At 42.6% G+C, this 14,497-nt stretch overlaps 1 protein-coding gene across 2 annotated transcripts; it reads right to left on the bottom strand.

Annotated features, from left to right (window-relative positions):
* Positions 1 to 4,142: 4,142 nt before the first annotated feature.
* On the bottom strand, positions 4,143 to 13,685 carry paqr4a (progestin and adipoQ receptor family member IVa). 2 transcript variants are annotated; one of them, XM_034539131.1, is made up of 4 exons: positions 12,888 to 13,664; positions 12,617 to 12,759; positions 7,684 to 7,902; positions 4,143 to 6,228 (listed from the first exon to the last, which is right to left on the bottom strand). In XM_034539131.1, the coding sequence occupies exons 2-4, from the start codon at positions 12,678 to 12,680 to the stop codon at positions 5,795 to 5,797; spliced, it is 717 nt and encodes a 238-aa protein (XP_034395022.1). In that variant the 5' UTR covers positions 12,681 to 12,759; positions 12,888 to 13,664; the 3' UTR covers positions 4,143 to 5,794. The 2 variants fall into 2 exon arrangements, with proteins under 2 accessions (XP_034395022.1, XP_034395021.1); XM_034539130.1 differs by having other exon boundaries at positions 12,617 to 13,685.
* Positions 13,686 to 14,497: the final 812 nt, after the last annotated feature.

Below are 14,497 nucleotides of genomic sequence, written 5' to 3'. Positions count from 1 at the left end.
GTGGAAGTGGGAGGGGTCTCGTTTGACATGTCAGGGTTGAACAACTGAAGAAGGCAGCGTGAAGACGGTCTGATTTTTATGGGAACTTTTGTAAGATTATATCGAGGTTCAAATGACAGTACAGTACAGTGCACATAGGTTATAATCCATAGATTTCTGGGAAATTGCAGTGATCATTAAAGGGTTAAAAAGCATTATGAGGTCACAGAAGCTCCAGAATGCACTGCTGAGAAGTCGAGAGCTGAAGGTGCAGTTTACCCTGACATGCGAGAGGAAAAGCTTTGACGAAACACCTGTGAAACTGTCAGGAGTAAAAATGCTGAAACACCCGTTTCAACCCCCTTTCCTTAACCTGTGACCTTTAAATAAACAACCTGTGCACCTACAGTAACACACTCTGAGCTAATCTTCTCCTTGAAGAGGTGCAGTCCAGTAATGTCTCATCTTTCTATTATAGTGACTCAATCCGTATTAAACATGCACTAACACGTCTATACTTGTGAAGACCCCCCTTTGACACATTCCCTAGCCCCCTAGCCACTAACCCCACCCATCATAACTACAAGAACACCCGCAGCACCCTTTGCCCTAACATTCACCTAAAAGCGTTTGACAGTATTTGTGAGGATCTCATATCTAGTTGATTTAGTTTCTAACTCCTAATGTTAATAATGAAGCTCTGGCAGGAATTCCCCCAGGTAGACTATTCTTTTGTCTGCTTATAGGCCTGGAGTTTATTGCTCATTCATCCTGCCTTTCACTCTTCTCATGCGTGCTCACTCATACTTTCTTTGCTGTCATTGTCTGTCAATCACGATATCAGCTGTTCACACCATCCATGTAACACAGTGACACATCTTCATTGTCAGCCTATCATTTTGCTCCTCTCTCTTTTTAAATACTGTTCTCTCTCCGCCTTCAGCACTCGCATGCTGCTGTTACGCACTCCTCCTCCACCACCATTTATCTTGTTGCTGCTCAGGGCTAACAGCCCCGGAGAGAGTTGAGATTTATTATCACATATGTGTTTATAATCCACCCCATTAACAAGGTCTTCTACTAATGTACTACTCGAAGAGCTGAGGTCAGTTGTCGTTGCTTTGACAGACTTTGCTTCTGTCACTGTTGGGAACATTTGATCCTCATCCACACGTACAGCTATATTAAGGGAACGAGTCACTCACTGACATAATGCATTCCCTCTCCTACTGTTGTTAGACCTGACCTCAATTAGAGCCTTAAACATGCCCGGTCAACAAAAAGCAGCCCAGATTCCAGTTACCATAATAAAAATGGCCTTTCAGCAACATTGCATTAACTGTAAAAAGTATTCAATTGTCAGTCTAGCTGTAACAAACCTGAACGTAATGCTGCACCATCCATCACAATGATAGATCTATATCCTATATCTATATCTATTTTTGGAAATCCTGCGGGTTGCAGGATGGGAGTTCATTTTACGATTCATCACGTGACTGGGACGGGGAAAAAGTCAATGGGAGCGGGTGGGATCAGAATCATAATAAAAGGTCAGAGTAAATAGATAAATATGCAGTTCTAATATGAATAAACAGGAATGGGACGGGAGAGAGGAAATTCTTCAGGGATTTGGGACGGGTTTTCTTTTGTGAGATTGGGATGGGAAGGAAGTTAAAATCCACTCCTGAGTCGAGCAATAATCTCACTTTATACTCCTAAAACTTATCGTCCCTCACAAACACAGAAATAAAAAAGCAAACACACACACACACACACTCACTCACTCACTCACTCACACACATGCAATAACAATAACAGTAACATGGATGAAAGAGATAGCCTTTAGGCAGTTTTAAAAATATAGACTTCAGTTTATTGCACAATCGTTGCTGGAGACTGAGGAGTGTGAGAGCCTGTCTGTTACACAGGACACTAATGTCAGACAGATGTGTGAACCACAGCACAGGAACAAACTGTGTGTCTGCATTCGTGCACATTAATTTGCAAACAGACTGGATAATGAGGCACTCTCCGGGGATGCAGTCAGCTCCCCCATCAGTGCAAAGGGAGGAAATGGTAGCGTGGGTTCTGCTCGAGAGCTCATACACACACACATGTGAACATATACATGGTTCGGAAATATAAAATAAAAAACCCAGGAGAACGACAGTATTACAAACTGTCGGTTATTTTTCATTTGCCTGCAGTGTGGCTACAGTAATGCCTGCATCAGTGCACATGAATGTCCTCTAGATGGAGCCACACTTACTCCGCTGTCAGTTTTAAAAAGCCGTGAGGTGAAGGGACGATAACAGACAGACCCTCCAGAAAGCTCCCTTCATCCTAAAGGAAAGGGCTCGTTTCATTATCTGTACACATAGACCAGTGTCATCGTTAGGATCCACAGAATAACAGTAATCAGAATAATAAGTATATAACAATACAGGTAGTCCATTATAAACAGGTCATAAACAGGCTATCCGGCACCTGTGTTTTATATTAAAAAATGAATTTTGTTTCGTTAGTGACGTGTTCAAACATCATGTCTTTTTTTCTCTTTTTTTTCATTTAACATACAGGCAAAAGGACAAAGACCAATATTTCTGGCCAGGTTCCACTCATGTAACATGGTTTTAAGAGAAATACTCCCTTTCCACCTTTTGTCTGCAGGTGGAGGTGGAGGAGCGTCTCGCGGCCATGTTTCAGACAGTGGAGCTCAGGCCTTGGATGTTACAGCTACTGTTATGGCACCCTGAGAAGTGGGAGACCCAGGATGTTGGAGCGAAGCCCTCCGTGACAGCGGATCCGAGAGCTCATTCGACGAACGCATATCGACTTTACTGTTGCATATCCTTCGGCTGATAATGCATAGATAGACCAGTGGTAGTCGAGGTATTCACATGCTCGCCGAGATTCAAATTTGTCTTTCCCACGTGTCTAGAAAAAAGTGGTTACATTTAAATGATAAAAAGCATTCTTGGTTAGGTCAAACAACTCTACATTACCACTGAAACCAATGTCAGTATTTCTTTCCCGCTGTGTTGTTCACATTTGGACACAGCGAAGCAAACACACGTCTTTGAAATCAATCTGAAGCCGCGTCTGCTTTCCCCTACAGCAGCTTCTATGGGGCAAACCATTAATCCCATTTCTTCTTATGCTATATTTTATTCCCTTAACATATTGTGTATGTATCAAATATGGATCTGGGTATATTGTTTGCACTGTATGGATATATGATCTACATACATGTATTTACATTATTTATATAGACTTTAAATAGGTTTCAGAATTATAATTTACTTTAATCCCAAGCCCTTTAGAGAACAATGAGCAGTGCCGTGTGTTGTATAAGTGATCTGATCCGTTCCATCTCTCCCCACCCCCCACCCCCACGGCCATTTCTAGGAGTGAGTGACTCGGTCTGTGGCTATGATGAAAGAACGATTAGCTAACACTATGAGACATCAGTGTGATTTATACCTACGTTCATGCATTATTATCAGTTTAATTCGTTGTCCAATAATACTTTAGTTTCAGCTTTTACATTGTACCACGGTCAGTGTAGTTAATAATCACTGTGTCGGAGTGAGACACAGGAAAGTAGGGGGGTTGGTTGGGTGGGGGGGATGGAGACGCAGTCTGAGGCTAGTGTACGTGATTACGACTGTGGGAAATCCTTCTTCACCTATGAGTCACAGGAAGCAGAGGATGTGCTACACCTCAGATGCTGCTAATTTGGCAAGATGAAGCGTGTCTGACGGGATTGGCAACTCGTCACGAGGCGTCTGCGACTGTTGTCTCGGGAGACAAGTGCAATGTCATTTAGAAAGTAAGGAGCGCCTTTGGAAAAGACATCTCACTTCAACCACTAGTCTTGAGCAACAGTTACTTTTACTCAAGGAGTAGTGGCTGAAATACCACAGAGGAATACAGTGGCAAAACAATCATGGACATTCACACACAAGTGGTGAAACTGAGACGTGACGCGAGGGCACAGGGGTTCATTCCTGTTTGGAGAGGCCAGCTTAATAAAAGTACAACTCCACTTTAACCTTTGCTCGGGTGAAAAAAGGTGCTACTCACAGAACACAAATCCAGCTGCGGGGCAAAAGCAATGCATTTAAATAAGAGAGCATAAATAAAGTCAATAATGTGCACCATTCTGTGGCAGTAATGACTGATGTTTATAAACCATCATCATGTAGAGCCAATGTACAAATAGACATCCAAATACCGTCGAACAATCTTTAAAAACAGAGAACATTAGACATAAATACCATCTTTATAAGAGGGCTGCACAGGTTTCTGATGTCACAAAACAATGTGTTTTCTTTCTTGCTGATTATTGGGAATGTTGTGGGAATGGCAATGCTTAGAGGCAGACTTTTTCTACAATATTACTTCCAGGAAAAAGAGTGTGGGGAGAATATGAGGAGCTAATCCTTGGGATTTTCTCTGACCTCTAATTTGATCTGTCAGCCTGTGATCCTGCACAGCAACAACGTAAACAGTTTAAGCAGCTGACAGAAACATAAATTTACCTGTATCAGCAAATAAATAAAACACAATAAATATTATATATATTTCATAACAGTGTTTTGTGCATATTGTGCCAATAAGCAGGTATCTTTCTATCTGCAGTTTGTCTAAACCGGGACTAATTGCTTAGGAACTTATAATTATACGTAAAATATATTAAAAAGTTGTCAATTGTTAAGTGGAAACCACTTAACCTTCAGTGGATCTCGCTGCCACATGCGCATCCCGCTCTAATGTACACGTGGTGGCATTTCAGTGTGCCTGTTCCTGTTGGTTTTCTACAGAACAAATATTGTTGATAACTTCAAAATTATACAACCTCATTTTCCATAAAACGAAATAGTAGCAACTTTCTCCCTTAGTTGGTTAAAGAAATGCCTGAATTTCAACGTCACTGGGTTCAGGTGAGAACGAAACAGTTAACGCTGCACAATAGATTGTAATGTGTGGTGCAAGCCACCTAAAGCAAGTCATTTCAAACGTTCTCGCACGCTCAGGAATGAACCCCCTCACCCATCTTAATTTGTTCGTCGTCTTGTGACAGTGAGGATTAATCAGTTTGACACGAACATAAAGAAAGAGGGCGTGGCACAAAACGGGGAAACGCAGACAGAACAATTAGTTCCAGTAAAACTCATTTGAAACTCATTAAGTGCTTTGTGCCGCACTGACAGTATGTACATGTAGTATAAAAATATAGGTGTGAGGGTGTCTGAGTGTGCGTTGTGTGTGTGTGTGTGTGTGTGATGAGTTGAGATATGGATGTGCTGCATAGGTAGCAACAGTGACATCTGAGGATCTTGAGCATGTGATATCAACAGACTGTCTTAACCAACCACAACTAACGCTCAAGTAAAACTTCTATTTTTACGTAAAGGCTTGAAACTTACCTGTTAGAGCCTTTTCTTAAGACGTTTTAGTGTTCAATACTCAGTCATGTTAGTGTTTAAAACCTTTACATTTAGCTGTGTACGTGTGTTAGTGTGTCCGTATACACCTGTGCGTGTCCATGTTGACGGAGACTGAAAGAGTCAAAATGCTTGTGCGTGTTACTTGACATACTTTTTGCCTGCATTCGCACAAAGTACCAAGATGGACGGAGATATGCACCTTCTGAGTTTGGACACATGCACGGACCACATATTGTCTCCCCTTGCTGCATCAGTTCCCTCCCTCCCCTTCTCTCTGTAAACACACCCCTCCCCTCAAAGGTCCTTTAACCTCACAGCAAAGTGCTCCTTTTGAGGGGTCGGGGGCTGCAGGAGGGGGAAGGTCAGTCTGAGGGACAGTTGTAGCTGTTGATCCACAGCAGGTCGTCCAGCACGCCCCAGTGCAGGTACAGGATGGAGCCTACCACCAGTACGTGCATGATCTGGTGGCTGTTGCACCAGTAGTCAAAGAGGCCGGGGCTGAAGCGCTCCGGGATGCGCATGATGTTGATGATCCCGCCCAGCACGGCCAGCGCGTCCATCGTGAGGAAGTGGCGTAACGAGGTGGGGCTGCCGCCGCCGACGCCCACCCAGCGCAGCAGGAAGAAGGAGAAGCGGAACACCGCCTGCCAGGCGAAGGATCGCAGCCGGCGAACGCTGCTCCGAGCCGTGACGGCGCAGTAGATGGCGTGGCTGGACAGCAGGATGTAGACCGACAGGGCCACAGTGCGGATGAACGGGTAGCACAGCAGCGTGCTGTAGACGATGGGCAGCGCCCCTGAGACAAGACAACACAATGAGGAGTCAGCACAGAGATGGAGCGTTGATGATGCCCGACTCAGCAGCTATGTAACGCCTGGTGCGAGCCTCAGCGGACAAAGGTCAAATTGTTTGAACCGAGTGTGACGCAGCTCTTTTAGAGTGAGGTGAGCAGCATTCAGATTCTCTGATGTTTAGCTGCTGCCTCAACTCATGTGAAAGTCATGTGGAAGTCCCTTACTAACTAAATAACTATGCTGTCCAGATGTGGTAACTTTGATGAAAAGAAAACGTTTTAGCAGGGGGAACATTTACTGAAATGCGGAAAGAAATACGTTAAGTTCATACCGAGAGCTCCTTCTGTTCAGCGGCGGAGCCGTGACTTTGACTGAAAGCAGTTCTGTTTTATTGGACTCATCTAGAGGTCAAACGATTCGTCAATTATTTCATATGCCGATCGATACACTATTAAATCAGTAATCTTTAAGCCATTATTTAAGTAAAAATGCAAAAAAAATGCAAAAGATCCAGCTTCTGAAATTAGGATTGACTGATTTTCTCTGATCTATATCATAAACAATTAAATATATATTTGTATATATTCTTTTAAACGAAGCGGGAATTGTGATGGGCCTTTTTATAGAATTTATTTCAGAAATTTCATAAACAAGAACTAATAAATAATGAATAATCAGTTGCAGCCTTAGACTGAAGGTTTTACGTGTCCTAAAAAAGACGGTTGCTGAGTTAAATGAGACGACAAAACGTCATCACATGACTCGTCTGCCTTAAGCTTCGTGGCAGTGACGAAGTCATGTGACCGTGGCGGAGTTTGTTTAAAGCCTAACGAAAGCTTTTACTTCTGGCGTGTTCATTGTGGTGTTCATTTGTAAAGATTATTTTGCTGAACAAAACATGGAAGTATCGCAAACTTGTGTTTGCCACAAGGTTTTCTGCAGTAATCCAAATTCCAATGAAAAGATCCCACTGGCTTTTCGTCGAGGTAACCAGTGCGATGCTAACTTCCGGGTCGGACTACAAACGCAGCGCTCGATACCAAGAGCCAAGCAATCGACCCGCTCTGAACAGCCACGGGCCCTGCACCAGTGTTATAAAACACCGATATCCAGGCTCATGACATAATATGAATTATTACTGTATTATCGGAATAATATGTATTTTATCGCTAAGCTAAGTTGCTTGTTCATAACCATAAAATAAGTGAAAAATATTGTGTCATTTTGGTTTTAGTAGGCTAATACAGGCAGCATGGACAGATCAATAATCATTTCAGAACTTGGATCATTATTGACAAACACGTTCTTATAAATCAAGCAGAACGCTCCCCTGCGAAATCCTTGACGATCAATAAAAAAAAGTTTCCCCTTCAAAGTAAACTGACCATAAATTTCAGAAGGCAAAGAATCCAAAATAATGAATGAGAAGAAACCTGCTGAGCTTCAGGAAGACTTACCCAACGTGTTGATCATGCAGATGCCGCACACGTCGAGCTTGAGGAGGGTGTGGTAGACGGGCTCCCCTCCCTCGTGGTTCATGAAGAGATGGTAGAGCACAGAGCCCAGCTGGGGCGACAGGCACGCCAGGAAATGCACCACGCCCAACCACGTGACGCTGATCTGAGACCAGGGGATGTTAAGAGGCAGCAGCACCAGGAAGCAAACCAAAGGGATGCCTGAAGAGGGAAGGGCAAAGAGCTGAAGCTCCTGTCAAGGCTCGACAACCTGAAACACGTTTGAAATGACAATGCTTCTCTTGTACACGATAAACGTAACAAGTCTAGTTCACTTTGTGTGCAATCATTATGCAACGTCTTCGATATGACGTATTTTAACAATAACATTTTTAAAGCCTGTGACATATTTTGAAGGAGTATCTACTGTAAGACGTTGCTTCTTCTGGGCGTCCAGTGATTGACAGAAAACTATACCTGAGCTAAGTGCACGCCGGTATGAAACCCTTCCGTTCAAACAGGAGAAAATACCACTTTGACAAAGCCAAACGAAGATGTTGTGTGTATTGTGATGGATTCACTGGCTCAAGACTCTCAGACATCTGGACGTTATTTTTCAGACTGTACAAGAAGGGAGGTGCTGTGAAGGGCTTCCAACTGTGCTGACTGTGTGCAGACACCAGCACGAATAATGTGGAGCAGAGTGGAAACCTACACGATTGGCACAAACGCATCGGTACAGCGTCACTTTGAGGGAGAGACATGGCTCCCACTTATTGCTTAGAATGATGCAACACAGGGCCGTGTTTCAAGTGGCTACAGAGCTCCAATGTACTGTAGGTTCCTCAATTGGGCCAGGGAGAGGCGTTCATGCTATGTGAGCATAAATCCATTGAAATGCGATCCATGCATAGTTGTTGCGATCATTTATCACCCTCCGACACACATATTGCGCGTACCCTTTTTGTTTTATGCTCACTCTGCCTTTCCCAATGTCACAGCATTTGTCCCGGCCAGGTGACACCGGCGATGCCTTCTACTGTAACACATCTATTTTAAGTGTGTTATCTCCTCCCCCCACTCGTCCTGAGCTGACCGGCCGTACTCAGCCCCATTCGGTGTTGAATACAGCCGAGGGTGACTTCCTCTGAAGGCGTGAGCAGCTGCTGAGCTGCAGGCAGGATGTTTTCAGTTTATATGCAAAACAAAGCAGCTTGTGAAACTTTACGTGCAACTTTTCCAAAGCGATAAGAAACAACAGTGTTCCACCTTAGTTACAAGCTCTGCATCACTGCTTCTAAATTTGGAGAATTAAACATCGCTGCCTTATATAGGCGTTGATGTATGTGAGGTCACATGCTCGGCTGACGTCACTGGAGTCGTGTAATAAAGACTTCCAGGGCCACTTCCCTGATGATCACTGCTGCAGCTTATTATGTGTCAGCTGGCATTTGGAAGTGAAGTGCTGACCTACAGAATGAGGAAGTTGTCTGATTCTCCGAAGTCTGTGAACACACACATGACGTCCTGCACTTTCTTATGGCTCTAGGATGTAATATGATGTAGGATTTATTCTGATGTATAGGATGTAATCTGATGTGGGATTTATTCTGATGTATAGGATGTAATCTGCCGTAGGATGTAATCTGATGTGGGATTTATTCTGATGTATAGGATGTAATCTGCCGTAGGATGTAATCTGATGTAGTATTTATTCTGATATAAAGGATGTAATCTGATGTATGTAAGGATGTATTCGGCTGTAGGATGTAATCTGATGTAATATGTATTCTTATGTTGGATGTAATCTGTATTCTGTTGTACGATGTATTCTGATGTAGTTCGTATTCTGATTTAGGATGTAATCTGGTGTAGGATGTATTCTGGTCTAGGGTGTATTCTATTGTAGGATCTTATTCTGATGGCAGTTTAATCGTACCAGACTGAAAACACCATACAGATTGCTAACAAGCCGACACATCAGTCTCCCCTCTGGCTGCACAGATTAACACATTACTGCAATTAATTTTGCCTTGCCCCAATCTATTAAAAATAATGTCATATTGTTGTGTAACGATGACATTTCTGTCCAGGTGAAAAAAAACACTTTTCATTATGTGCAGTTCAAACAGCTCTGTCAAACTTCTGCTCTTTAGCGGACAGACAGTTCAATTTGGCTTGAATCCCATTTTATAGTTAAAGGAACAGTGTGGAACATTTAGGGGGATTAATTGGCAGAAATGGAATATAATATTCATAACTATGTTTTAGTAGGTGTATAATCAACTAACACTAAGAAGTGTTGTGTTTTCATTGAGTTAGAACATAAACTGTATACAAGAAGTGGACGTAGTCATCGTGACTTCACCAATGGTTTGCGGAGGGCTGTTTTGAAGCCTCGAGTATGGCGATTTAGCCGTCGCCATCTTGGCTTTTTTGCAACGGCTGAACGGACGTCACCATATTTGTGTTTTGTGTATACAGTATGTATATGTATATGTTTATGTTTGAGTGTGCAGCCTATCTCAGGTTGAACACGGGTGACAGTGTGTATTAGTGTGGCAGGCAGTTTATATATGGGGCACAGGTGCAACTGACAGATGTAAGAACGCATGGGTGACGGGGAGATCGCACGTTTTTAACCGCAAACAAGACACACCAGAAGGAGACCAGGAAACTAATACATATCAAGTTGTATTGTCAGTTGTGAACTATAATTAAACGGGAACCTCACCCAAAGATACGAACGCCCTGGAATCTCTTTGTAAAAGCGAGTAAGGAACAGGATCTTCTCCCGCACCCAGTCGAGTGGCTAGTCACGGAAATCAGTCGCTATGCCTGCCCTAAAGCTCCGTAGAGCTCTGCTTTATGGCCTATTTTAATCCAAATGGACCATCATTTACTAAATAAACATCATGCTGTTTTGAAGAAGACTTACAACTAGGAATTGAGACCATAAACTCTTGTTTACAATGTTTACTGAGGTAATAAATCAAGTCATTTGCTCAGAGACTTCTATACAATCAGACCCTCGTCAACAGAGTGAAAGCTTGTTTTTAGACACTTCCACATTGGCTTCACTCGGGAAACCAGAGGTTGCCGTCTGGGTTTGAAAAAGTAATTTATATCTACATCTAAATTTTAACTAAATTATAGAGCTCTATTCATTGATTAGTCAAAACACAGAAACATAATCTGCTACTACTTTGATTAATCCCGTCAGTCGTTTTTTTTTAAGCAGTGAAACTTTAGTTCGAGCACTCCAGCTCTTTGTTTGTCACATATTTAAATCTGAATTTGGGTTTTGGACTGTTGCTCAGACAAAACAAGATATTTGTAGACACAAACTTTTTCTCTGGGAAATTGTAATCGGCATCAGTTTCACAGACTAAAGGGTATCACTTACTCAATTAATCTAAAGAATCTGCCGAAAATAATCATTAGATGCAGCTTTTCTAGAGTAAACCCTGTGGGATCATTTATTCTTTAACAATGTGTCACATCTAAATGTATCATGTGTTTTATATGTAAAACCATAACTTAAACTAGCAACTACAGCTGACTAATGCATGTGGACTAAAACAGCAGTGTTCCCTCTTAAATGTAGAGGAGTAACTTAAGTACAAGTGCCTCATAATGTAAATATCACAAAAACAACCTGCTGTCCCTCTCAACTCAACAGGTATTTTAAATACATGGAAAACTATACAACAATACATTTAAGTTACTGGTGTTTTCTGCATCGCTTCAATAGATGTAAAAAACAAAACAAGCTTATGTATTCAAATATTCTCAATTGACAAAAAGAAGAAATTCTTAAAATATGAATGTAGCTCAAACATATTCAAATGAAGAAGTTTAAGTACGTATCCTGAATGCATGTCCTCCGGGGTGGAGTGCAGTGCCTGAAATTGGCATCCTGTCGCAGAAACAGTACAGGTAGATACTGTACAGTTGTATCTGTTCAGCACATGAACAGTACAATAGCTGTACAGTATCTACAGTATCTGTAAAGTACATGCACAGTATCTACAGTACCTGTAAAGTATTTGTACAGCACCTGGACAGTATCACAGTAGCTGTACAGTATCTACAGTATCTGTAAAGTACCTGCACAGTATCTACAGTACCTGTAAAGTACCTGTACAGTACATGAACAGTATCACAGTAGCTGTACAGTATCTACAGTATCTGTAAAGTACATGCACAGTATCTACAGTGCCTGTAAAGTACCTGTACAGTACATGAACAGTATCACAGTAGCTGTACAGTATCTACAGTATATGTACAGTACATGCACAGTATCTACAGTACCTGTAAAGTACCTGTACAGTACATGAACAGTATCACAGTAGCTGTACAGTATCTACAGTATATGTACAGTACATGCACAGTATCACAGTAGCTGTACAGTATCTACAGTACCTGTAAAGTACCTGTACAGTCACAGTAGCTGTACAGTATCTACAGTATCTGTAAAGTACCTGTACAGTCACAGTAGCTGTACAGTATCTACAGTATATGTACAGTACATGCACAGTATCACAGTAGCTGTACAGTATCTACAGTACCTGTAAAGTACTGTACAGTCACAGTAGCTGTACAGTATCTACAGTATATGTACAGTACATGCACAGTATCACAGTAGCTGTACAGTATCTACAGTACCTGTAAAGTACCTGTACAGTACATGCACAGTATCACAGTAGCTGTACAGTATCTACAGTATATGTACAGTACATGCACAGTATCACAGTAGCTGTACAGTATCTACAGTATATGTAAAGTACCTGTACAGTATCACAGTAGCTGTACAGTATCTACAGTACCTGTAAAGTACCTGTACAGTACCTAAAGGCTACTGCTGCGGGTTCACAGTCAAAGTCACACCGGCTCCATAAATCTCCCCTGCTGACTAAATCCCTCTTCTACTCACCGTGAGTATATATGTTCCCAAGTTCATTGTGCAGGTAAAACAGGCTCCTGATGCATTCGTGCATGGAGGAGATCGGCCGGTATCCCGTGAGGACGTACTTGTTAAATTGAAGATGTGGAGGTGAGCTCGTCCAGTCCAGCAGCCTGGGTTCGTTTAAAAATGCCATAGCAAACACGGCGGTTAAAAGGACTCCGCCGAATAAGTAAAAAACAGACTGTACACCGATATATACATTTAATAAGATTACTACGACTAAAACCGTATGGGATACCATTGGTGTGGCTTATGGTTACTATATTGTGCTGTTAGCCGCTACGTCAAGTCTCTCAGCACTGACCCGGCGACGGCGTTTCTATCAGCGCCGCCGCTGTTCGCGTTCAACCGCCGGTACCCGCGTGAGTGTCACCCGCGAGGCTGGAGGCAGACACGGCCAGCCGCGTACATGGCGCGCGCTCGGGGCGGTCATTACACCTGGCGTCTGAACAGTGTCCGTGCGGCGCCCGACGGCCCTGAGCGGCGGAGATGCAAAACGTCCCTCGTCATGTTAAAGCCACTTCCTCGTTAGTCAGTTGGCATTCCGGTGCAGCGGCGAGTGCGGGTCTGAAAGGATGCTGCGCGCGAGCGGCGCGGTCCATCCGACTCCAGATGATGCTAAGCTCGGACCTAGCGGTCAGATTTAAGGTGGAGGGAACTAGCGGGTCACACCTTCGCTTTGATGAAAGAAAACGGGCGTCATATGCTCGAGTCGGCTCCGAGACGCAATTTTAAAAAAAGAAAAAAAGAAACCAGACGAGATCCGGGATTCTGAAGCGCAGGTTTTGGGGGGAGGACTGCGGGGTTAGCAATCTGGGCAAGTCGGCTACCGATGTCCTGAGACTGGGGATGAGGAAGCAGATATTGCAGCCGGGTGACTCCACGCACACGCGGTTCGGTCCGTGAAGCTGGTGTTCTCTTTCTTCAACATCCGTTGTATGCATTTGTTTCCCACCATTATGTCTAGCTGGCTGTTTTCCTTGAAATGCAGAGTCTTCCCTGGCGGCCTGCATTGTCTTTACACAAGTTTCAAGCTGAAGAGAACAACGACCGTGACGCTTCCGGTCATCGATTTCAAAACAAAATCCCTATCGAAATTTATTTGAGAGTTTTGGCTAGAGCATAATTCATTTCAATTCAATTCCATTCATTTTCTATAGCCCCAAAACACAAATTCGCTTCAGAGGGCTTTAATATGTACACATACGACATCCTCTGTCAGGAAAAACATGAACAGGGAGAAAAAGGGAAGAAATCTGAGGGAGAGCAACAGAGGAGAATCCCTCTCCCCGGATGGACAGAAGTACAATAGATGTCATGTATACAGAATGAACATCATAACAGAGTTACAACACATTCAATATGACAGAAATTATTTGTATAATGAGAGTAGTATATGATGAAAAAGTTACGAATACCAAAAATACTAGCAGCAGTGGATATACTAGAGTAATTATGATAGTAAAAGCAGTAAAAAAAATCTGTTTATGTATAATTCCCACCATTTATTGTTGTATTCATAAACATAACAATAAACATAAACAATACTTCAGTCACTTGATGTTTTACTGTCTCCTTCAAAATGAATGTAAAAGGGGGAAAATGGGTGAACCAATACAAATATGGTCACAAAAATAAACAAAACCTACGTCTATAATTTACTGATGGATTTTTTTTGTTTGAGAGTCAAGCAACCAATGGTTCTCAGCCAATATGGGTTTACAAGACACTGGACTGCAACAACAACCAGGATGGCGACATGACCGATCATAACAGGCCGTACATGCTCATTGTTCAGTTGAGTTGAGCTACGGTTAAATTAAATACACAAGATGCAGCTGTTGATGC

Source organism: Cyclopterus lumpus, chromosome 8 (genome assembly GCF_009769545.1).
Source record: "Cyclopterus lumpus isolate fCycLum1 chromosome 8, fCycLum1.pri, whole genome shotgun sequence".
Classification (NCBI taxonomy): Eukaryota; Metazoa; Chordata; class Actinopteri; order Perciformes; family Cyclopteridae; genus Cyclopterus; species Cyclopterus lumpus.
This window is presented reverse-complemented; position numbering and strand designations above follow the sequence as displayed.

Coding starts and splice junctions, on each gene's coding strand:
- paqr4a (XM_034539130.1), bottom strand. CDS start 12,890: ATGGTATCCCATACGGTTTTAGTCGTAGTAATCTTATTAAATGTATAT. Junction 7,903..12,616: donor TGGGAACATATATACTCACG/GTGAGTAGAAGA, acceptor TTCCCTCTTCAG/GCATCCCTTTGGTTTGCTTC. Junction 6,229..7,683: donor CTGCATGATCAACACGTTGG/GTAAGTCTTCCT, acceptor GTCTTGTCTCAG/GGGCGCTGCCCATCGTCTAC.